Consider the following 24,643-nt stretch of genomic DNA (forward strand, 5'->3'; position numbering starts at 1 on the left):
ATATATTATCGTTTTAGAATTGGTCCACCGAGAATCTAAAGACAAGATCTGCTATTACATATATACATATATAATATAACTCATGTAATATATACATGAAGAATTAGCTAATATGGAAATTATATAAATTTTAATTATACTTGTCTTATTTAAGGTTTAGATTTTAGATTTTATAATTTATAATTTAGAGTTCAAGGTTTAGGATTTTGGGATTGTGATTAAAAAGTTAGTTTTCATTGTTCAAATAAATAAGATTGTATAAACATATGTATCAAAAAATTACTCTCTACATATGTGTATGCAGTGTATTTATACATCAAAGATTTTGGCTTGGTTTCATGTCTTCACTAACTATCAGTTGGTCAAATGAAATGAAATGTTAGGTCTTTTAAATAATGTTAGAGATTCGAATCCCAACGTTATGAATGAAGGAAATTAGAATGAGATGTTTATCTTTAGAATGAGTCTATGTAATGCTCGATCCAAATTAGATAATCAATAAATTAAATTTCAATAATTATTAAAAATATATCTAATTTAAATTCATATATAATTAAAATTAATGTAGTTATCGAACAATAAGAGATCTAATATTGATAATTGAGGGATAAGTACAAGTTTGAATATCTATGAATCTTAGAGTACTCAACTTCTTATTATCTATTAATTTTTGTTCATTTTTAATCCGAAACATGATCATGATTACATATATATTTTTTAATTAAATCATTATAATAGGTAAAATAATAATTCAAGTACGACATTTATTGACAATGTTAATCTTGAAATCATAATAATACATGGAATAACGGTTTATGTATCATACTGGATATTTCAATAAAATATAAGTATCATATTGACTATTTCGATAAAATATAAGTACCATGTCGAATATTTTAAAATATAAGTAACATATTAGACATTTTATCAAAGTACATCTACCAAATATGATACTATCCTATTTAAAATTAAGAAACGTTTTTTACTCGTGTTTGGTTGGCAAGTTTGTTGATTAATTGTCCATTCAAGTTTGTTTGGCGTCTTCAAATGGTAAGCAACTTGATATTATTTACATAAGATCTCGAGTTCGAGTCTTTGTGTATGCAGAAAATTATTGCCGGAAGACTTGCCCACTAAAGTTAGGTGTATGACTGAGATCGATCTGAATTAGTCAAGGCAGAGCCTTGGAATCGGGTGGACAACAAAAAAAAATTCTATTTTATTGACAAACTATTCAAATTGAAAACTGTTACTATTATTATTCATAGCCCTGATTTAATAAAAAGTTTGCGGGGGGGGAATAATTCGTTCCAAAGATCCATACATCATAGGGAACTCATTTAAAATCTACATTAATGTTCTAAACTTACTAACATTTGCAACTTAAACCAATCTATTCGAAGGGTAAATGGATGGCAATGGTGAATATTACTCCCATGAGGAGGAGTGTGTCTGGTGAGTCCCGGTTGCAGATAACGAGCCAGAACGCCAATTTCGAAACATTTCGTTTTCGTGGAGGTTGGTGTTACTACTGTCATCAGTGGCTAGCATAGTTCCCTCCTGTTTGCCCTGCATTGCTAGACAAGAAAACTGCAAGTTTGGGATTAAGGATGAAGTTGTTCCAGATTGCACCATGGGGCTTAAACCGATCTCCCCAGCCTCAGCCAGCTGCAATGACAGAAGACAGCGAGCACGATCGCAACCATTGCTTGATGAAGGATTGACATCGAGAATCGGTTGGCAAATGGACACTCCGGGAAGTGAGGAATTATTGGTTTGTAAGAACGAGAATTGCTCTTCTCCTATGTAGTTGTGAGGTAAAGATCCACGGAAGGAACCATTTAGGTTGCCAAAGTTTAACTCCGGTTCCAAGCTTATATCGGTTTCGGCTTTGACGGTCCCCAACCAAGAAGAGGTTATGACAATAGGGGCTAACACTTGGTGGCTACCGAACTGTGTATGTCTAAAACCTGCAACAGTCTCATTTATACCGATGCATGCAAACTACTACAGTTTCTGATTTGAAGATTAAAAGTTCACTCAATTGCAAACCTTGGAGATTGGAAAGACATCTTCCTGGACTTACAGACAGATAATCGGGTTGCAGTTTTCTACGTCTTCGGTTATGTCCGTCGAGCCGTTTCCTGCAGCTTCGTTTTTCTTCATCGAACTCCACCAAAGAATGAAACCTACTAGAATGCTTTCACCAGAAACTAAGCAAGCACTTGATCATATTATCAAATGATATTATATGCAATCAAAATGAAGGATCGAAGCACATCAGAGAACTTCATTAATTTGATTTGCATTTCTCTTGGAAACAAATAGCTGAATCTGCATAAAGCTATTGTAATTATTTACCTGCTGCATTGCTGGCAAAATCGTTGTTCTTGACCCCTTATTGTGACTTTTGGTGTTTTGGAATGAACTTCACATACTTTATGACGTCTATGATAGTCCCTGCATTTGCTGAGGTCCGTGGTGCAACCGTCGACCAAGCACGAAGGTACTCGGTTTCCCCTGCCAGGAGGCCGAGCCCTTTTAAATGAAATCGATGATGACGGCTCCATCGATGGGATCCTAGGACACTTAATATATTTAAGATTACTCCAATTCTCAATCCAAAAATGTCAAGCCTTGAAGGCAATATTGCAGCAACATTCAGCTAGCCTTCAATCCTCCTCAAGCCATAGCCCATCATCATTTTTCTTCTTCCGGGTTTCATTAATCAGATCGTTCGTAATAACATAAATTGAACAAAATCAGAATCAAACCAAAAATTCAAAACTATAATAGTACCAGCTTGCACAAGAAAAATACCAAGTAAAAAGGCTTCATTTTTACTTTTTTTTCTTTGAGAGTGCTATGGCTTATCATCAATAATAGCAAATAAAGGGCAGACGACAATAAACCGCAATTTGTAAATGATAAGTTTAATTATGAAAACGAAATCTTCAAAGGAAATGCACAATTAAACAGTTATATTCTCAGGACATACTTCCGATCACATGTTATATTCTCGGTCACTTACTATCAATGTAATAATCGACAGAGAACAGTTTGACAGAAACGGTCCCTTAACTACTAAGCAACTAAACTTCTATAACCTTAATGCTGCCTGCCAATAGGAATCAATTTTATTTCACCTCACTTTGTCACTTGACACAAAGGACACAAAAATAAAGTATATATGAGATTTTTTTGAATGAATCCTCTCTCTTCACCTTATTCCTCTCTACTTTCTTCTTACAAGATCTCACCTTCTATCTTCGTGGTCGGAAGAAGATTCTTCACTCACACTAAAAAAGTAACCGCAATTGAACGATCAATCCACTACCATCTTCAGTATGACAAACTATACTAATACATCATCTTTTCTTTTGACTGATGGGATTAAATGGATTGTGGTAGCTTTAGGTTATTCACTCATTCTGATTTAGACAAAGAATTTCAGTTGATGGTGGATTGACCGTTGGACGATATTAAAGTTATTTTATCTCCATAATCAGGTAGAAAAGAGACAAATGAGGGTGAAGTGATTTCATCCGGGTCACATCCCATCTCTCATTCTTTTTCGAGATGTTTTATAATGATTTTAAGAGCTGATGCCAGACATAAGGTCATTATGGCTACTCGTATGCTGATAGTCTAACAATAGTCGGCTAACGATAGGTTTAACTCTAGCAGGTCATGTGTGTCTATCAGAAGTTATGTCAATCGATTGTGGCTTCCCAAGGGATGTTAGATATTCAAGATCCTTCTTCCATAGACGTACTCCTCATTTTTCTCAAAATTCTCGAGAAATTCTTTCTTTGGATACATTCTTACAGGATACGTTCTTACAGGATCCTGCCTATGGGAGGTTCTTTCTTAGAAGACTTTGAGATACAGGTGCGAAGATTATGGGCGAGTATTCGATCGAGTCAAAAAATTTATAGTTATTCGAGTTGATGTGTCATATTTTATAATTCAAACTTTATTTGAAATTTTTATGAGTTGAGTTGTTCAAGTTTATGTTTAAATTTATTTGTAATTATTTATAATACAATGATATTATTTGCTTCGAATTTATACGATTTTCTATAACCATATACAAAATATATATATATATATGTCTTCATTTTTTCATATGTGATATACATATATCATGCAGATTTGAGAGACTCGATTCGAACTTGAAAATTAATTCACTCATTATTAAAAGTTTTGATTTATTCGAGTTTTATTATATAACTCTACTCAAAATTAAAAAGAATCAAATCAAATCGAATTTTTAACATCAAATTGAGTCGAAAAAAATCATTTAAGTTGAATCGAGTTTTACATACCAAAATAGAAATGTCACGAACGAAATTTGACGAAGGTATAATAACTATCAACAAAAGGCTTCCCTACTCCTAGTCGTATCATCCAATAAGTGACATATAAACGTGTATAATGTTATACACTAACCGTAAATTAAACCAAATGAAAATTCCAATCGGAGATTAAAGGAAAAAATATATAGTTCCATGAATCATTGGAAATATTCATGGAGGATGAAAGCTAGAATTTGTGGTTAATAGTAATAATAATATAATTGATTTTTTTAATAGGATGTTTCCCAGAGTAGAGACATTTTCTTTTTCTTTGAAGTTTGAGCACAAGTTGCCAGTTGCCAGTTGCCACAACCACTTTCATTGATTGAAAAATCAAAAGGGGAGACTCCATCTAGGTTCTTTTCTTCTTCTTTTAACCCGTGACATATTTTATCATTACAACGTGTAGATAAGCTAGCAGAACCCTAACATTTTCATAAAGCAGAAATTATATCACCGTAAATGGAGAGAGATAGCCTGAAAATATACACTAATCCAATAAAAAATGAAGAGAAAAAACAAAGAAAGCTCAGTGAAAAACTGAAAGGGTACCTGAGAGAATCCCAAAAATCTAGCAGATGAGACGATGAAACAACTGTGGAAATAGAAAACGGTCCAACTCGAATCCGAAAGCACTAAGGCCAAAAGTAGAAAGAAGAGGTGGAAGTAGTGATGTATGATTGTAATGTATACTGTTAGAAAGGAGAGGAAGAGAGAGATGAATGGGAATGGCAAAAGGGTGAGAAGAAAGGGGAGCTTGATCTTTCTTTTTAAGTCTTTTTCCTTTCATTTTTATGCCTAGAGGGGGTTGAGAAAAAAAAAATTAGTTTTACTGTCCGACAACTATAATATACTGTTAAAAAATACTTTAATATAAGAGAAGGTTTTACAAAAAAAAATTAATATTTTTTTAATATTTTTGATAAAATATTATTTAAAATATTAGTTTTTTTAACGAAAATATTAAATTTACTAACTAATTTTTGGTAAAATCTAATATTAACATTTTTAATAAAAAATAATATTTTAAATAATATTTTATCAAAAATATTAAAAAATATTAATATTTATGATAACATATATATTAATACTACTGCATGTATGCCATAAAAAAATTGTGTGAATTATATAAAATAATGATAGCATAAGAAGAAAAAGGGGGCGGTGACAGTCTTTTTTTAGCCATTATGCTGTCGATCTTTCAAGGAGAAAGTAATAATAGGAAGGAAATAAAGTTTGAAGTATACATTTATATATTTATATTATTTTTTATTTCTTTAAGTTTCGGTTCGAACATCAATAATGTTAAAGGTACGAACGTTCAATGTCAAATAATTAAGAGTTATCTTTAAACATATATTATCTTATACTTACTCCAAATTAATCAAAAAAATATTTTTTTTCAAATTAATTGATTGATAAATTAATAGATTAGTGTTATATCTCTATAATAGTCTCTAAAAACCTTTCAACATCTGATTAATCTATATTCCTACTATATATACTTTAGTCAACTATAACACATATAAGACTTTTGATAGATAAGTCATTTGACAGGCTCATATGATGCGTCTGAATAAAATCTAAAATTTGATTGTCGTATCTATCTAGCATGTTGCTTTACAAATAATCGTGATGATCTTGTAGTTGATACACGCACTAAAATCCTCTATAAATATCTTTAATAAAAATTGATAAAAGGGTTGGAACGATCCTAATCGATTGACCATTTTATGATAAACTACTCTCACCTTTTTTTAGATTTTGACTCATTATCATAACTCTTTGATCGATCATAGTTCTCCGTTTAAATTAGAAGAATCGTTTACGATTGACAAGCCAAATTTACTCCCATCAACAATCAATAATCTTTAGATGGAGGGGTTTCAAGTGGGTGAGGACCTAAGTTTATCGAATCCTAGGTAACTCCTTAATTTATTCTATAATTTTTTTTGTTTTAATATTTTATTTTTGAGTAAAATATATTTTCTTTTAGTATGATTTAGCATTCAATAAGGGTTTATATTATTTATTTTCTATTTTTTAAAAGTTTAGTTTTAATATACTGGAATTTATAGAATTATATAAAGTGGTAATTCATATAATTTACTCTTTATTTATTTATTCCGTAAAAATCTTGAAATTCAACAAAGGCGGAATTGAGAGAAGAAGAAGAAGAGAGAGAGAAATTATTGCGTGTGCGCATATTTTCCAATTGGGATGCAAAGTCAAATTTGGAAACGTTTCGCTTGTAATCTTTGAGTGTATCCGTGAAAGAAATTTCACAAACATGCTTGATCCGATGTGGAAATTCTATGAATTCTAATTGCTCCACCAGACCTCAATTATTAAACTATATTTTCTGTTAATGTACGAATTAAATTATTTCAACAGTTAAAAAATTATTATTATTATTATTTAAATATATGAGTTTGAGTATCACATATATATGAGTCTTCAATATCAAATGATTTAGAGTCTTTCAGCATATATTACAGTGTATTCACCACAATTAAATTAAAATAATAATAATAATAAAGTTTTATTAAGTATTTAATTGAAAAAAATAAAATAATAAATATTTAAATTTATTTAAATTTAAGTTGTTAATGACTTAAAATGATATTAAATAAAAAACTTAAGAGTACAAAAATCTATCACACCCTCTACGTACCTTTGTTTGTATGAATTCATATGTTTTTTATATGAAAAATGAATTTATACTAGCAAATTTAAAATAAATTAAAAATTAAGAACAGTTAGGTATATATCTAGATCATATCTTTATGTGTTTTTAATAAGGCTTAATATAGAACAACAACAACAACAAAACCCAATTCCCATATGCAATGGGGTAAGGGAGAGGTAGGGTAGTAGGCTGCCCCCAACGCCAGGTTGAGGGTAGCTTCCGTGGAAGACCTCCGGCAGTCAGAAAATTAAAAATATAGATAAAATGCAAAGCATGTATAAATAAATACATAAATACATAGTTGAACAGTATTCATATGCAGTCATAAATATCATTAATATCATATGCGCGTTTGAAATGGGAAGTAATCCCTGCAAATAAATCCCTGCGAAAAAATCTCTGCATATAGACAGAAACGTAAGACCCGACTAAATTTAAAAGTGAATAGAATATTACACAGAAGTCCACGATAGCAAGCCCAGTTCTAAGCCTTCATAAATACCAATAACAGAAACGTATAAAAAGTAGAATTCATGGAAATTACTACAAATGCATTAAAAGAAGACAGAGATTATACACCCTAGAGATGTGACCCACACTACTCGACTACCCTAGTCTTTAGTCTCCATACTTTCCTATCAGAGGTCATGTCCTCGGTAAGGGCTAAATCCATCAAATCAGATCTCAAGTAGTATTCCCACTTCCGCCTTGGTCGTCCTCTCCTTCTGGCACCGTCGACTGTAATCGACTCTACCCTCCTAACCGCATCCGACGGTAGTTGCCTAAGGACATGCCCAAACCACCGTAGTCTTCCCTCCCTCGATTTTTCAGAAACAGGCACCACCCCCAAGGACATCCTAATAGTAGAGTTTGTTGTCATATCCCACAGAGTCCTACTGCATGTTCATCGAAGCATTCTCATTTTTGCAGCCTCTATCCTCTTTACATGATCCTTCTTGGTTGCCCAACATTCTGATCCATACAACAAGGCTTAATATAGAAGTAATGTCTAAATTATACTTCTTTTTCCATTTAGGCACCTAAATATTTTTTGGTCAATTTAAGTGCCTAATGTTTTTAATGTAATAATCTAAGTGTCTCGACTGTAATTTATATTAAAAAAATCACCAACCACTCAGAATGTGACACCTTTGTAAATTTTTAAAAAATTAAAATTATTATTATTTTCAAAATAATCTGAAAACATTTCTAAAATATAAAAAAAATCACAAAGTCCTTAATCCCAAAGCATCCACCCCACCCGTCGACTGCCTATTGTCACTATCATCCCCACCGATCACCTACCCACATACGTTGATCGTCAATTGTGACTTAACATCCCAAAAATACCTAAACTCAAATCCTAAATCTGACACTCATCCATCTCAACCGGTGGGTGAGTAGCCGGTTGGTGGCCGATGGACTGGTGATCGATGAATAAGTTGATGATCACCGATGATGGTGGTGGTCGGCGTCGAAATTAAAAGTCTTGATATATTTTATGCAAAATAGGAAAAGTTGATAATTTTATGTTGTTGAAAATTTATTATTATTTTTTAAATTAAACAAAATAAAAAATCAAGTCACGTGTCAAATACTATGTGGTTGACTTATTTTTACTAGTTTTTTTAACAGTCGTTACGACGTAGGCACCTAAATGATAATATTAGAAGCGTTTGACACTTTAATTGACAAAAAAAAATTAAACACCTAAATAAGAAAAAATATATAATTTGAATATTTATTTTTATATTAAACCTTTTAATAAAAATGAAAGAGAAAAGTCCCGACCCAAAGCATAATTCCGCCAAGAAACTATTATAGTTGAGATAACATTGTATTTATTATTGATAGATTAGCTTTCGAGGTTTGGCCAGTATTGGTTGATATTTTCCCTTTAAATTTAGGCTTAGAGAAGGATTATAGAGGACGAGAGGTGCAAAATGGAAACTACATGACTCTCCATTACGAGTATAAAAACTTTTTCTTTGGGTGCATTATGTCCACGAAGGATGAACTGAGGGAGAATTAAATAGAGGCGATTTTTTTTCTACAAAAATTAAATCTCTATATTTTGAATATTAATTTTATATTTTTGTCTCTTTTAAAATTTTATAAATTTATTTTCTCGTATAATTTTATAAATAATTTGTCTCATGCCATAAAATCTTATATATGTCATTAGATTCAAGTGTCCACCTTCATCTTCCCTCGTTAAAGATTATAATATGCTTCCCTGAAAAATTATTTTTATTTGGGATTCTTTTGCGTTCGATCATCACACGTGGTCGTAGAATCATATTAGAGTTAAAGAGGTCATAACCCATCTTCATTTTTATGGTTTAATTGCATTTTAAGTTTATGAAAGTTTTAAAATCATTAAAAATAAGTATTCTCCTTTCAAAATTTTTTGATTCAATTATTGTTAAGATCTTGTTAGTTTTAAAATTTATGAAATTAAATATTATATATATTTTTGGTTTAATTACTTTTCAGGAGGTATCGATTTTAAAAATAGTAAAATTAAATTACATTCTTTTATTTTTATGGTATAATTATATTTTAAAACCTTATTAATTTCAAGATAAACAACTTGGCCTCTTTGCTGTTTTTATCCCTTTTTCGCCCATGGTCGTATGTGTGGAGAAGAGAATTGCAGTAAGCAAAAAGGAATTTTTGTTTATTCTTATTTCATTTCAATTATGATCGACAGGGATCGATCTAGGGGTGTTGGATAGTGCGGTTGCACCTTTTAGAATTTTTAAATTCTTTTATATTTTAAAATTTTTTCTTTATATTTTCTATTGATTATTTAATTTTGTACCCTTAAAATTTTATAATTTCGCACCTCTGAAATTTTAATATAACTTGTTAAATTCGTACTCCTAACATAAATTTTTGCGTCCGTCCCTGATATTCAATATATTTATACAATAGTGCTTGTAATTAACGGTGGAGTATTCAATACAATAGATAAGATAAAGAAAGGTTGTTGCTAAGATTAAAGAGAATCACAACAACATTTGAAAACTAATGAGGCTGCGACATTAATCTTATCTATAATATTTGTTTGAAAATTTTCAATTATTTAATAATAAACGTTAAAACATCTTCATAAACGTCATATTTAAACTCAAAATTTTTAAAAATCAAAATAATTATTTTAAATCATTAAAATAACTTGATTCATATAAAAATAACATTATCTTAATAATATATAACCGATGAGATCGCAAAGCGGTCTTTCCGGTTCCCACAGAACAAAAACCACGGTGTATAGATGCCATTGTTTTTAATATTAGCATATTTTAAATTTATAATAGTCCGTGATTTGGTTGGTAGGAAGACAACAAAAAATTTTGGTCAACTTTTGTAAATAGTCGTTGCATTATGCGTAAATTATGAATTTAGTTGTTATATTTTGATTTCATCAATTTAGTTTGTACATTTTGAATTTTGAAATTTTAATCTTAATCAAAACAATATAAAAATAATATGATTAAATTAAAAAGATTTTAAATTATCAAAATTGGAAAACATAAAATAAATTTATAACTTCTGTATAATACATAGACTCATAGTAAAATATAAACTTACACCTTTATCGAGTACCATTTGGATCAAGAACAAAATTATGAAATTTTAAAGATCAAATAAAATATAATGATTACAAATAGGATAAATTTATAAATTTCATATCATTCTACTTTTTATTGTTCTTATTATAGTCATTAAGTTCTAAAAAATTCAATTTACTCGTTGAAATTTCGATTTTATCCTATTTTAGTCATTTAGTTGTTAAATAATAAAAAACATTGTGAGTAAATGATTATCTTTTAAAAATTAAGAAATAACCTCAAAACTATTTTCATTTTGTGAAAAACTCTGATTTTTTATTTTATTTAATTTCTCGACGATGGAACATCTTTTTTCAAATCTTAATGGTGGGAAGATGGAGAAGGAGGAAGCGAGTTGTATATCTCAACTTTACGCTGATCAAATAATGGAAACTATAGATCAAGTGATTTAAGACTAACAAGTTTTAGATTTTAGGTTGAGTTTCTCGAGTTTTAAAGTGAATTTGTGAAGATCTAAATTCATTGAATTGGACGATATGGTGGCGTGGGTTTGACGATAACTTATATGGTCAGAGAAGACACTAGAGAATGAAGATTTTAGCACCAATGTGACATAAAGATGAAATCGTAAAATTTTCATCTCTAGAAGAATAAGATAAAATTAAAAAATAAAGTAAAAAGGAAAAATGATGTGGATGATAAGTTGATGCCATGTCAGCAAAAAAAAACAATTCATGTCAACACATGTGACTGCCATGAAACTTGTCTAATTTTTCTTAACGCTTGAGTGACTAAAATAGAAATAAATCAAAATTTTATTGAATAATGTAATGATTTTTAAATTTTAATGATCAAAATATTAATATTAACAAAATGAAGTGACAAAATTTATAAGGCTGTAGCCTGTAGGTATTATTTCATTGTCATCTTCATCCTTTTCTACAGCTATATATTCATTTTTTCCATCAACAATCCTTGAGTTAACTTAAGCATTAGTGAGTGTTTCAGAATTCGAAACATAGATTCTATAATTTGTTAATGTGTTGTTATTTTTTCTAATCTTTCTACCAAAACAATCCTCAATCAAATCACTTTCGAGAGTACTATTAATTTTGTATTAATATAAAACGATTACAATAAATATTTATTCGATTTTTTAATTATTTAACAATGAACGTTCAAACACTCTTACATATATTATGCTCGAAATCGGGATATATGAAAATAAGAATGAATAATGAATAACTTTTTAGGCCAATTTTTTAAAACTAGATTTTAAATATTTTTCTAAAAAATAAAATTTATAATCTTTTATTATAAAAAGTACTTTTGAGCAAAATTATATATATATAACTATTTTTATAATATTATTTAAAATACATATTATATATTCAAAAATACTTTCAATAACCATGCTAAATAATTAAGTTTTGAATCAAATGATCTAAAAGTATTTTTCATAAATACTTTTTAAACATACTTCTTCAAAATATTTTTTTAAAACAATACTTTTGAGCATTATGATTTAATATTGTTGTTGTCAATTGGATTAATATATTTAAATATATAACAGTTATAAGATGGTTTAACAGAATTATAGATTATTATTATTAAATAAAATTACTTAAATTATAACATTATAAATAGAAAATTAATTAAAAAATAATTCAATAATAAATCTATGTAAAGCATGATTTTATTATATATATATTTTTTAAAAATGAGATATTTTTGTTTGTTATGATGATCATTGCAACTAGTAGACGAATAATTTAGTTGTTTGCGATAATGTCGAGTGAGAATTCTAAAAAGGAAAGGTGACGCAACGCAATCCAGAAAACGCACAACAGCAAAGGTACGTACCTTGCACGCGATTACCAAACTCCTTTAAAACTCTCCTCTCCGTTTCACACAAATCGTTTAATCTCCCCATCCTGGTTTTCATTTCTCTTCTTCCGAGAAAAAAAAGATATGGAATGTTATTTTTCTTCGTTTAGTTCATTCATAGCTCGCTTCAGAGTTTCTGCCAATCTGTTCCTTTCACAATTCGAACCTCTGGCTCTGCTTCTCGCCCCTATACTCACTCTCGTTATCGCACGTGCACTTCAATCGCTTCTCTCCGTTATTCACGACAAAGGGCTCAAGGCTACGCTCATAGGCTTGTTCATGACTTCCGTCAAGTACTGTGTTAATATCACCATCTTTGTAGTCGATTTAAATTTCCTAGCGGAAATATTCGTTTTCGTTGACTAATCCATTTGTTTTCCATTTGGCAAAAGGTTGATTCCTGGCGTTAAGAGTTATATTGATGCGGAACAACAAAAGGTCAGATAATATATATTATTTTGTACAATTTGAAGTCATATTTATTGATTTTTTCCATCTAATTTATAAATTTCAGTATTTTCCGTACAGTGTACTAATTTTTAGTTCTCCGATTCGTTGCGAACATTAGAGAATTTATTACTCTTTTCTTTTTGTTTTGTTTTGTTTGGGCAATAAATGAAATTAAATAACTGGGAAGCATTTAATAGAAATTCTAACTCTGGCTGCTACTATTGTTTGTAGGTATTTTAGGATAACATTTTTCTCCCTGCTGATTTGTGAAACACATTAGCTATTTGCATTTTGTACTACTGAACAGCTTCTTGGATTTATTTAACTGCATTTATTTGGCATCATAGACTATGATTTAGTCCTTACTCTGTATCAACGAATATTTTCTCTTTTATTGACATAGAATTGTTTTGTGCCTACTTTATGTGCATTTAATAAGGAAGTCATAAATAGATAAAAAGGCTTGCAGTTTGGGTTGTGAGACTGTAGTGCAGCACTTGTTTGCTTTTTTGGTTTCTTTCAAGATGGAAACGGACTGGGTCTTTGTTTGAACTTTGAACTAAGCATGAGTACTGTTTTCTTTAAACTGTAAGAGGCTATAAGAGAGAAAAATGTTGGAATTCTCTCTTGTTTATCAAGAGTGTTGTTTTTTTTAAATCCCTGACGGACGAAATTATGCAGAAGACCGTTGTTTTTACATGTTGCAGAAACACTCATGTTCTTGCTTGTAGAACTAGAATGCTAATTTCTTCTCTAGCTGTTTCACGCAGCTTTATTTTCAAAAATTTGTTTACAAAATTTTGTGCACCACTCAATCAGGTCTAAGTACATTTTGTCTTAAATGATTAAAATCTTCTAAGTCTTCACAATTATTATGAGTATAATTTGTTACATGTACCGGTCTGCTGAACAATGCAGGTTGTGGACAAGTTGCAATCTGGTAGCAAATCCAAACGAGAAGACTGGAGGACAGAATTACCAATCACAGGTTTTGGACCAGGTATTATAGAAGAAATGAAAGACGCAAAAAGCAAGGATGTTGATTGGCAAGGAAAATGCTCCGGTACAGTGTATGTTTATAATTTTGTCTTGGAAACAATTTGTTTTGCTACATCAAATGTAAATATCAGTTTTTGTTGAATTGTGCTTGAGACTGATAAGTTGCGGGTTTACTTCGGTCCAGCTATATTGGTGGAAGTGAATCTGAAGGACATTTTTCTTTGATCAACGAGGCATGTTCAATGTCAGTAAGATATCCCAAATTTTTTGTTATTTTATATTCCTAAGAACATCTCTAATCTTTTACTATCTGCAATAAACTAGCTTGATTGGATTGCAAGTTGCATAAAATTACTTCACAATATATTGGTTTACAAGAAAATGTGTTAAACTACACTATTTGCACCGGTTAAAATTTTATATTGTTTTCTATATACATATATATATATATATATATATATATATATATATATATATATATATATATATATTGTTTCTGTTATAACTTTGAAGAAATGATGTCTGCCCCATTCTGCTTTTAGTTACACATCTTTAAATAATGATGTTGACTATTTTCAGGTTTGCGCATACCAATCCATTACATTTAGATGTGTTCCAGAGTGTGGGGCGATTTGAGGCTGAAGTAGTCGCTATGACAGCGGATCTACTTGGCAGTAAAGAGAAAGCCTCTGGAGGACAAATATGTGGAAACATGACATCAGGAGGAACTGAGAGCATACTGTTAGCCGTGAAAACATCTCGGGATTACATGAAGATGAAGAAGGGGATTACAAAGCCAGAAATGTGCGCTTTCCCTTACATTTAATTAAATTATTTCATAAATTTATTATCATTACCAATTTTATTAATTTGAATTATCCTATTCCCAAGCATAGGGTAATAGCTGAATCTGCTCATTCAGCATATGACAAGGCAGCACAGTATTTTAACATCAAGCTCCGTCGTGTCCCTGTCAATAAGGAATTCAAAGCAGATGTGAAAGCAATCAGACAGCATATTAACAGAAACACTATAATGGTATAATTGTCTATTATTTTCAGTAATCTTATATGCAGCTAAGTTCTTTGTTGTAAGTTGGCCTGACAAAAATCTTATGATTCTGCAGATTGTTGGATCTGCACCTGGGTTTCCTCATGGCATCATTGACCCTATTGAGGTAAGCCACTGCTCATTGCTTTTTCCATCAGGGTAGGAAGAGCATTTAAATGTAATTTCTTAATGTTATTTTTGCTTGGGACCTTACTGATAAAATATATAATCTTTCCCGCAGGAGCTAGGTAAATTGGCTGATAGCTATGGAATTTGTTTCCATGTTGACCTTTGTCTTGGTGGCTTTGTTTTGCCTTTTGCTCGTAAACTCGGGTATATGCTTCTGAACTCTCAGTTGTATGGAATTATATTATTTATTTTCTTTTCAACATGGACTAAGATATTAGATTTGTGGTTGTCATCTTGTATGTTTGGTTCTTGTTCTTTAAAGGCATGTTGTGTCTATTGTTGATTTGGTGTCAATTTCCCTCACTAAGGAACTGTTTGCTCAGGTCATTAATTTTAGCTTTCAATGACCAACTGGTTATTCACATTATTCTGAAGTAGTTGTCTTTTCCCCTGTAAGTGGGACTTTATCTAATTATCTCCCTTATACCGTTGTTGAGTGTGCTAAGGTGACCTTACTCTCGAAAAGTGCCTTCACTTTGATTGACATCATTTTCCCCTTTGAATGAAGATTCTTTAAAGGCATGTAGTTAAGAAGCTGTTTATTTAGGTCATTGCTAAAGTGTTTTCAAAATTGATGCCTGTCTGTTGTATTAGTTTTAGTTTTCAATGACTATCTGGTTATTCACTTTATCCTGAAGAAGTTTTTTCTCTGTAATGGAGGCTTTATCTCCCTTACTGTTGTTGAATGTGCTAAGGTGATTTTACTCTCGAAAAGTGCCTTCATTTTGATTGACATCACTTTCCCCTTCAATGAAGAATGTCTATAATCGAGTTTTTCATGCCATTGAGTTGATGGTGTTATCTGTGTAACCTGCAATTAGGTACAATTAGAAAACTGTTTTATGAGATTGGGCTGCCACTTTGTTCGTCATTTCTCTATGATCGTATCAATTTACCTTTTCCATTTTTTTTATCTTAAGCTCTATGTGTCTGTTCCATCTCTATCAGGAATGTTGGCTACAACTTGTTTGGTTATATAGTTATATTTTACACCCTTTTCCTCTCAGGTACCCAATTCCACCATTTGATTTCACTGTTAAGGGAGTAACTTCAGTTTCAACTGATGTGCATAAATATGGGCTGGCTCCTAAAGGAACAAGCATAGTTCTTTACAGAAATCATGAAATTAGAAAGGTATCTATCGGTTTTCTGTGAACAACATTATCATTGTTCTAGCTCTATTATTCGATTATGTCTAGTTGCTGAAGTAAAAATTTTAAATTGGTGATTTGGATGTATTAGGCTCTATTGGTAACCGTAAATTTTATGTACAAGTTCTGTAATGTGTAATGTGTAATATGTGTTTTTGTTGCTTGGATTCTGCCTTTTGATTACGCACATTGTGTTCACATAAACTTGAATAGAAACATCATGATTAATTTTCTGATAAAATTGGATAATTTGTAGGTTTTATCTCAAATATTTGTTTAACATGTTAACTTTACACTTCTGATCAAGTTCTTTACGATATGTTTTTCTTTTCATGTCATCTTGATTGGTGGCTACGAAATATTATGCTGGACTTCTTTGTCGACCATTCTCCAACAGCATCAATTTGTAGCTGGTTAGTAGAATCTCTACTGTCAAAGAAAAGAAAAAATAGAAATGAACCTGAGATGGGAAAGAAGGGTGGAAAGGGAGATGCTTAGGGTTGTTTCAAACATCTAAAACCGAGGAAGCAGATTGCTTCTAGGACAGTATTTCCGATTGTCTGGGGACATCTAAACATTTAAGATGAGACTGAAAAGCAATAGTTTGGTATAACAGGGAGGGTTAATTGAGACTGGAAAGCAATAGTTTGGTATAACAGGGAGGGTTACTTAAGACTGGAAAGCAATAGTTTGGCTTAACAGGGAGGGTTACTTTGAAAACGAGCAGATACTGTATTGATAGATTCTTCGGATGCTAGTATTAATTCTTAATTCGTGTAAGAAATGCAGTAGCAGTTCTCTGCATCAAGAATCTGGTTAATTATATATTTTTTTATTTATTGTCCATGGATAGTTACCGAGTGGTCGGGTGGGCTATATGTGTCTCCAACCATAGCTGGAAGCAGGCCTGGAGCGTTGATTGCTGGAGCTTGGGCAGCGATGATGGCTCTAGGACAAGAAGGTAGCAAAATTAATCTGTGAAGCTATGAAATGGTCATCTACCCTGTTGTCCGGTGTTCTGTTTTTGGGCTAATTATTATTTTTTCCAAAACAACTCGTAGGCTATTTGGAGAATACAAGAAAAATCATGGAAGCATCAAAGATGATTGAGAAAGGGTTCGAATTTGTTTCACTTATTTATACCGAATTCCTTAATTTTGAGATATATAGAATGACTGCCACTTCAATTGTAGGATAAAGGAGATTTCTGAGTTGTTTATCATTGGAAAGCCGGACATGACACTAGTGGCATTTGGATCTTCTGTTCTAGACATATTTGAAGTCAACGATATCATGTCTGGCAAAGGTTGGCATTTGAATGCATTGCAGAGGCCCAACAGGTGAGCACTCTCCAGTACCTCGTTCTTTCTTTTGATGTTGTGGTGAATTGAATTCCCATTTATTGTGAATTTTAGCTTCTTCCGTAGGTTGTAGTAGTGTATTGTATACGGTTGTCTTCAAGTTAGAATCTGTATTGAAATTTAACCTTTTTAGCGATGTCTCTAATAGGAGACTGAGATTCTTTTCTTTGATGTGTTTGAATCAGCCTTCATATCTGTGTCACTCTTCAACATGTACCAGTTGTTGATACCTTCCTCCATGATTTGAAGGAAGCCGTGCAAACTGTAAGCACAAACTCGTCTTTCTTGTCAATCAACAACCAAATAGTTCATCGGCCATCAGGGGACATAATCTTGCTTACTGGTACTTCAGAGTAACTTGTGTTATTGTTTTGTGTCAGGTGAAAGAAAATCCAGGGCCTATAAGCGGAGGCCTAGCGCCCATATACGGTGCTGCAGGGAAGATGCCTGATCGAGGCATGGTTCAAGAATTGTTGGTAAATTACATGGACGGTACATGCTGATGTTCCGAATATATGCAATGCCAAGCACATGAAGGTTGATTTTAGATCAATAAGCGTGCATCACAGACTCAAGTGCTGCAAAGAGGTTACAAGTTCAAGTCTCGGCCAATGAAATTAATACATTGATTACCATGTCATCCCATACCTCAGTTCTGATCCATTTGCTTCTTTACAATCTTTATTGGTTTGTAGTCTGTACTATAAGAATTGTGCTTAATATATTAGTCATGGAAAATAAATGTACATTTGCTTCTTTATAAATGTGTTCATATGATAACAAAGTAAGCAAATTCACTTGAATTTGCAGCTAATGTTTCTATACACTGAACAACGGAACACACACACACACACACACACTACATACTTTGGATCTCTCTTTCAATGTATATTTCCTTTGATAATTCAACATTGATCTTCGCAATCTGCGAAACGTATTGTATTATTGGTTTGTTCGGTTTATTTATGTCGACTATCAACCTACGCTAACTACGTGGGGCTTGAGCTTGCACGATTGAAATTTCATTTTCTTCGTCTGATTGAGAAACCAATTAATTTCGAGTCTCCTGATACTTCAACAGAAGAAAATGAAACTTGAATAAGCAAACTATAGAGACACCGAAACAGTGGGCAATACGAGTTGAATAAGCAAACTATAAGAAATGACACATGAATAGATAGAGGGAATTGAAGAAGCGATCGTTCTTTAAAAAAAATTAAATTATCAAATAATTTAAATATTTTTATTGATAATCTATTTTTAATCTTTAAAATATTTTAAGTTCATATTCAACGTAAAATTTTATGTTTGTTCATGAAGGCAAAAAGATGAAGACCTGAGATATGACTGTTGAGGTTGGAAGGTTGTTCTGGTGGGTCTGGGCTTGCGGAGTGTAGTTGGACTTTAGGCTGGGCCCCGTATGAGAACCGGTACTGACAATCAACTACAATAATACCTTAATGACGATAATCCGTATAAGAAAGAATTTAAAATTAAAATCGTAGTTTAAAAATATTTGATTTAATTAAATTTAATTAAAAATTATAATAAATTTAAATACATAAAATAATAGTACCAACAATTAGCTAATAGGTATTACCAATGGTGACACTGTTGATATATTTATTTTAACTATTAAACTGATCTCATTAATAAAAAATATTATTCTTTTTATATTTAAATAGCTTAATCTATAAAATATATATAATTTTTTAATAAATAAATATAATCTTATAATTATTTAAATTATTACAAAAACTTGTTAAACTGCTTTCACTAGAAGAATAAAAAGCATAAAAGAATAGTAACATCTTCTAGAGCAACGGTCAGCAATAACAGCAAAACAATTCAACACTTGATAATTGAGTTAAATTAAGAATTTGTTTTATGCTTGCAAAATTTATATTTATGTTTAGTTATGTGTGATGCAGTTTCATTTTCAATTTGTAGATTAAATGTAAGATTATTAATTAATTTATACAACTTAATTCAATAATTACATATAAATAATAAATATAAAAATAATTTACCATCAATCGGTTGGTCAATGGGATGAGGCACTAGGTCCGTTTAATTTATATTTTCTTCTATGTTCTATTACTAAAATGATACAACGTAATTATTAAAATCTAATAATTAAAATCAGATTAATATAATATATAAAAAATAAATATATTGAAAATGGATAGAATAGTTATAAGGAGTAATATTTTTCAGCAAAAGTATATTACATTAAATGGAAGTGTAAAAATAGTTCAGCTAAAACTTCAGTAGTAAGTATTTATCTTGGCCAATTAGCCATGACATGAAACAAAACAGCCGCCATTGAAGTGGGTAAGCTAAACAGAAGAAGAACTCCCATTCCCAAAGCAACGCCAGGCCTCGTCTCCATCAACTTCGTTTGTAAACTCCCCATCGCTTCGCAAACATCCACGTCGTACTTCTCCCTCTTGTATTGTTTCTCCCACTCCGTCCAATTCCGCGGCGGCTCGTAACTCTCCTCCGCCGTCTTTATCTCCCGAATCCGCTTTCTCAACACGATCATGCTCTCGTCTACAAGCTTCCCGTCGAAATCGTGATTGTACGGGTCGGATCTCTTCGACGCCATTGATCTGATGATTACCGTTTTAGATTTTCCGGAGAACGGACGCGGTGGGAAAAGAGCTGAAGTTGAGGAATAACGAAGAGAAGAAATGGTTGCTTCCATGTTTTCTTTTGATTCGATTGATGCATGAATTTGGGAAGATAGAGTATTTATAGAAGAAGTTGACCGTTATTGAGACAAGAGCGTGGAATTTTGTTGTGTCTTTGTTTGGAGAAGATAACGTGTGGGACAGAACGATCAATATAAGCAGAGGATTCCGTTATAAAATCAGGAACTTACGTGCATTGTACTTTTAGCCTGGGGTGGGCGGCGGGATATTGCACCGCGTGATTAGGTACGAGACTTTATCTAATCATTTATTTCGTATCATTGAATTTTTATATACTTTGCCTGTCTTGTATACATTCTACGTCATCTAATGCTACTTTATGCACAAATTAAGAAATTTAAGTATTTAAAGAGATAATTGTTATTTTTTAAAAAGATTTTAGTTTTTAACATGAAATTTATAAATATATTAAAGTGTTTATTATCGAATAATTAAATATTTTTATATAAATATTATCTTAAATTATTAAAAATAATATTAATTTAGTGGTCGCTATTTTATGATTTTGAGATTTAGGCTTTCATTCTTTATATTATGATTCTGGTTTAATTTCCTGGTTTAATATGTTGTTTGTCTTATTGTGATTTGTGATTATGTTATTTATTTTAATGAAACTTTTTAATAATAAATGATTTTTTATATTTTTATAGTTCATATTTTTTAGAGTTGAAAGTGGCATATTTTTTTTTATAGATGATGTTTATTTGTTTATCTATTAATTCATCTGTTTATTTGAATTATAGTGATATCAATTTATATTATTATTATTATTGTCGTGACCGTCTTTCGGTTGAGCCCCGGAATCGGGCTTCGACTTAAAAAATGTGGATTGGGAGTCGCCACCGACCATTTATTTAAAAACAGGTTGATCGGATACCTTATTTTTTACCTGATCTGAATCTTACCAAAGATGTGTCGGATTCGGGAGTCAGTTACAACCAAGGAAGGGTTAGCACCCTTGAATTGCCCTTTCGGTACTGTGTAATTTCCAGTTGTCTTTATCGCGAAAATTAAAATGTAAATTAAAACTTAAAGATTCAATTCAAATTAATTACCTTTGATCGATTGAAACTATCCCTAAAACAATGTTAGATAAAAATAGATAAATAAATAAATTAATGTTAAATAAATGAAAGGAAAAAAAGGGAAAAAATAAGAAAAATAAAGATAAAGAAAATAAAAAAGATATAAATCAGAAATACAAAATAACAATAGTAAAGAAAATGAAAAGAAAACATATTGAAATTACAAGTAAACAAAAAAATGTTTAAAGGATCATATTAAAATAAATAAAAATTTATGGACCAGAGGGATGCTAAAAAAACTGCAAAAACAAAAGAATAAAAGGTTAGGGGAATAATTAAACCATATATAAAAAATGACCAAAATAAAATATTTACAAATATAGTAATGAAAATCAAATATTAGTAATAATATATTATATATGAAATCAGTGACTGAAATGAAAAAGAATAAAAATCGATGGCCGAATTAAAGCAAAATGAAATAGAACATCCATATCAGAATAAACAAATAACATGACCCTGGTGATTATAATGAACTGAAAGTATATTAAGTAGCTTGAAATAAAAGGAATCAAATTTGCAAACACAGTTGGAATATAAGGCTTACAAAGAGAGAGGACAAAACATGCAATTGTCCCCAGCTGAACCAAATCACATCTTACGCCACTTACTTGAAAAATAGAGAGAGGGATGCACTAAATTCCAAATGGTACTGCCTGTGGCAATAAAGCATTATTATGCTTTTTTAAAAAAAGAAAGAAGAGCACAAGTGTTGTAGGCCCGCTGGAAATCAATGATGCCTCATTAGAAAGGAACTCAAACCGATCCTTTGCCTCATCGATGATGACAAATCAGAAGGCGGATCAATATTTCACTGCCTCGAAAAGCATATCCAAATCATCGCCCTTGATGTTCTGAATTCTTTTGGCTCCGGTGAATCAAGGGTCTTTGAGTTTAGAGGTAAGATTCCCGTCCTTTTTGGTATGTTTTTGGTCTGTGTTCTCTTTTTCTTTTTCTCTCTGCTCCCTCCCTTTGTTCGATTTTTCCTCAAAAAGTAACTCTATGCCTTTGTTCTTTTTTCTTTTCGAATGATCTCCTCTCGTTTTCCCCTTTGGTTATGTGTTGCTTTCCAAAACCCCCCCTTTGCTGGGTTTACAAGCTTATTATTTATAATACAAATAAACTCTATTTTAGCCTTGTTTGAGTCCTAATCGAACTCTACTTGTGTTGGTTGTTGGTGACGAGCGTCGGACGCTTCGGAGTTGTTGGAGGCGAGAGACGTGCGCCGTGAAACTCGGAGATGAGGACCCGTGAGGCTTGGAGATGCGGCGGTGGCTTGGATGAGATGAGATTAGGGTCTCTGGAAACCCTAATCTGATGTGGATCGTGGGTTGCTGGGCCTTGTTTGGGCCACCGGTTCTTGACCTGAAACGTGTAACAAAATAATAAATAATATATAATATATGTTTAATATAATGTATTGTAAAGGCACGATATATGGGACGAAATAGTGTGTCTACAGTTGCCCCTCTTTGCCCATAGTCGTGTAACGGGGATAGGGCAAAGATTAAAAGACACACTTTTCGTTTACCACAAGTGTATCCAAATTTAAAATCATCCATATAAGGGTCGAGTCTCATCGAATATCCTCTGTTGTAGAGTTGAAATCCGATAATTGGACTAAATCACATAATTACTCCCTCGCCGTGAGGTTGAGTTCAAACTGAGCCCGAAAATCCTTCATTGTGAAGTTGAAATTGAACTCGGAGCTTTTGGTAAGTGGCCTCTGAATCATCTTCTAGTTCAAGGTACTTCGTCGTGAAGGTGACCCTTGATCTGAAGACTGTGGTGTTGTGGTGTTACAGATGACTCCTTCGTCGCGAAGTTGGGTCAATCTGTTTGTGAAGTTGGAATTGTATATGGCTCCTTCGTCGTGAAGTTGAGCCTGAGAATTGGATATTGCAAGTTGCGTTGTTTCGAGGCCAATATCCTTCGCTGTGAAGTTGAAATTGACTCTGAAACTGGGAAGTTGTTTGTTGACAGCCAGCGGCCCCTTCGTTGTGAAGTTGAACTTGTGTTGTCTTAAACTGGGGAATTTTTGTTGACAACCAGCGGCCCCTTCGTTGTGAAGTTGAACTTGTGTTGTCTTGAGTCCAATATCCTTCGCTGTGAAGTTGAAATTGGCTCTGAAATTGGGAAGTTGTTTGTTGACAGCCAGCGGCCCCTTCGTTGTGAAGTTGAACTTGTGTTGTCTTAAACTGGGAAATTTTGTTGACAACCAGCGGCCCCTTCGTTGTGAAGTTGAACTTGTGTTGTCTGATACTGGGAAATTTTTGTTAACAACCAGCGGCCCCTTCGTTGTGAAGTTGAACTTGTGTTGTCTTGAATTCCAATATCCTTCGCTATGAAGTTGAAATTGGATTGGGAAATTGTTTGTTGACAGTCAGCGGCCCCTTTGTTGTGAAGTTGAACTTGAGCTGTCTCGAGTGGCACGATATCCTCCGTCGTGGAGTTGAAATTACGGATGGCCCCTTCGTCGTGAAGTTGAGCCTTGACTTGAATATCCTTCGTCGTGAAGTTGAAATCCAAGTATTGTATGTTGCGGGTGGACACGATTCCCTTCGCCGTGAAGTTGAAACCGTGGAGACCCCTTTGTTGTGAAGTTTGGCTTCGAGTTAGATATCCTCCGTCGTGAAGTTGAAATCTACTCTCGAGCACAATGTGTTGTTTCGAGCGAAACTGCCCCATGGGAGACAAAATTTGTTTTAAGGAAAACATATTTCAAATATTTTGTTCAAGGGAAACCATTTTCAAAGTAGATGTTTCAAGAGAAACTGTCTCAAGGGAGACAAAGTTTGTTTCAAGAAAAACTATCTCAAGCGAGATAAAATCTTCTAGTGAAAACGGTCTCAAGCGAGACAAATCTTGTTTTAAGAAAAACAATCTCAAGTGAGATAATCATCTGCGTTAAATGAGACTGTCTCAAGCGAGACAAAATTTATATTGAAAATGTTGAGTCCGAAGATGAATGTCAACATTTTCAATCTGTCGAGTTGGTGGAAATGTAGCTTCTTGCTGCTGAGTTAAACAACCAACATCAATCTCTAAAGGTGCTTTTGAATCGAGTATCCTTCGTCTTAAAGTCGAAACTTGACTCTAAAAGCTGTAAAAATTATGTATGTGGAAAAAATG

The 24,643-nt window shown here is 32.2% G+C and overlaps 2 protein-coding genes and 1 long non-coding RNA gene across 4 annotated transcripts; 1 reads left to right on the top strand and 2 right to left on the bottom strand.

Annotated features, from left to right (window-relative positions):
* Positions 1-1,306: 1,306 nt before the first annotated feature.
* Positions 1,307-5,003, bottom strand: LOC120118019 (teosinte glume architecture 1-like). Its single transcript, XM_039138167.1, has 4 exons — positions 4,911-5,003; positions 2,362-2,708; positions 2,053-2,189; positions 1,307-1,970 (listed from the first exon to the last, which is right to left on the bottom strand). The coding sequence occupies exons 2-4, from the start codon at positions 2,568-2,570 to the stop codon at positions 1,429-1,431; spliced, it is 888 nt and encodes a 295-aa protein (XP_038994098.1). The 5' UTR covers positions 2,571-2,708; positions 4,911-5,003; the 3' UTR covers positions 1,307-1,428.
* Positions 5,004-12,581: 7,578 nt separating this feature from the next.
* Positions 12,582-18,465, top strand: LOC120118018 (sphingosine-1-phosphate lyase). Of its 2 annotated transcripts, XM_039138165.1 has the most exons (17): positions 12,582-12,805; positions 12,905-12,950; positions 13,881-14,032; positions 14,146-14,205; positions 14,541-14,765; positions 14,858-14,999; positions 15,088-15,138; positions 15,253-15,344; positions 16,208-16,334; positions 16,749-16,764; positions 17,205-17,312; positions 17,413-17,467; positions 17,545-17,691; positions 17,898-17,976; positions 18,093-18,234; positions 18,315-18,360; positions 18,394-18,465. In XM_039138165.1, the coding sequence occupies exons 1-15, from the start codon at positions 12,597-12,599 to the stop codon at positions 18,213-18,215; spliced, it is 1,632 nt and encodes a 543-aa protein (XP_038994096.1). In that variant the 5' UTR covers positions 12,582-12,596; the 3' UTR covers positions 18,216-18,234; positions 18,315-18,360; positions 18,394-18,465. The 2 variants fall into 2 exon arrangements, with proteins under 2 accessions (XP_038994096.1, XP_038994097.1); XM_039138166.1 differs by lacking the exons at positions 12,582-12,805; positions 12,905-12,950 and having other exon boundaries at positions 13,963-14,025; positions 18,394-18,461.
* Positions 18,395-21,054, bottom strand: LOC120118020. Its single transcript, XR_005515712.1, has 3 exons — positions 21,042-21,054; positions 18,697-18,701; positions 18,395-18,467 (listed from the first exon to the last, which is right to left on the bottom strand). It is a non-coding gene; the product is annotated as an uncharacterized LOC120118020 (long non-coding RNA).
* Between the last annotated feature and the right edge of the window lie 3,589 nt (positions 21,055-24,643).

The sequence above is a fragment of the Hibiscus syriacus genome, unplaced genomic scaffold (assembly GCF_006381635.1).
Source record: "Hibiscus syriacus cultivar Baekdansim isolate YM2019G1 unplaced genomic scaffold, ASM638163v2 tig00110325_pilon, whole genome shotgun sequence".
In the NCBI taxonomy this organism is placed as follows: domain Eukaryota; kingdom Viridiplantae; phylum Streptophyta; class Magnoliopsida; order Malvales; family Malvaceae; genus Hibiscus; species Hibiscus syriacus.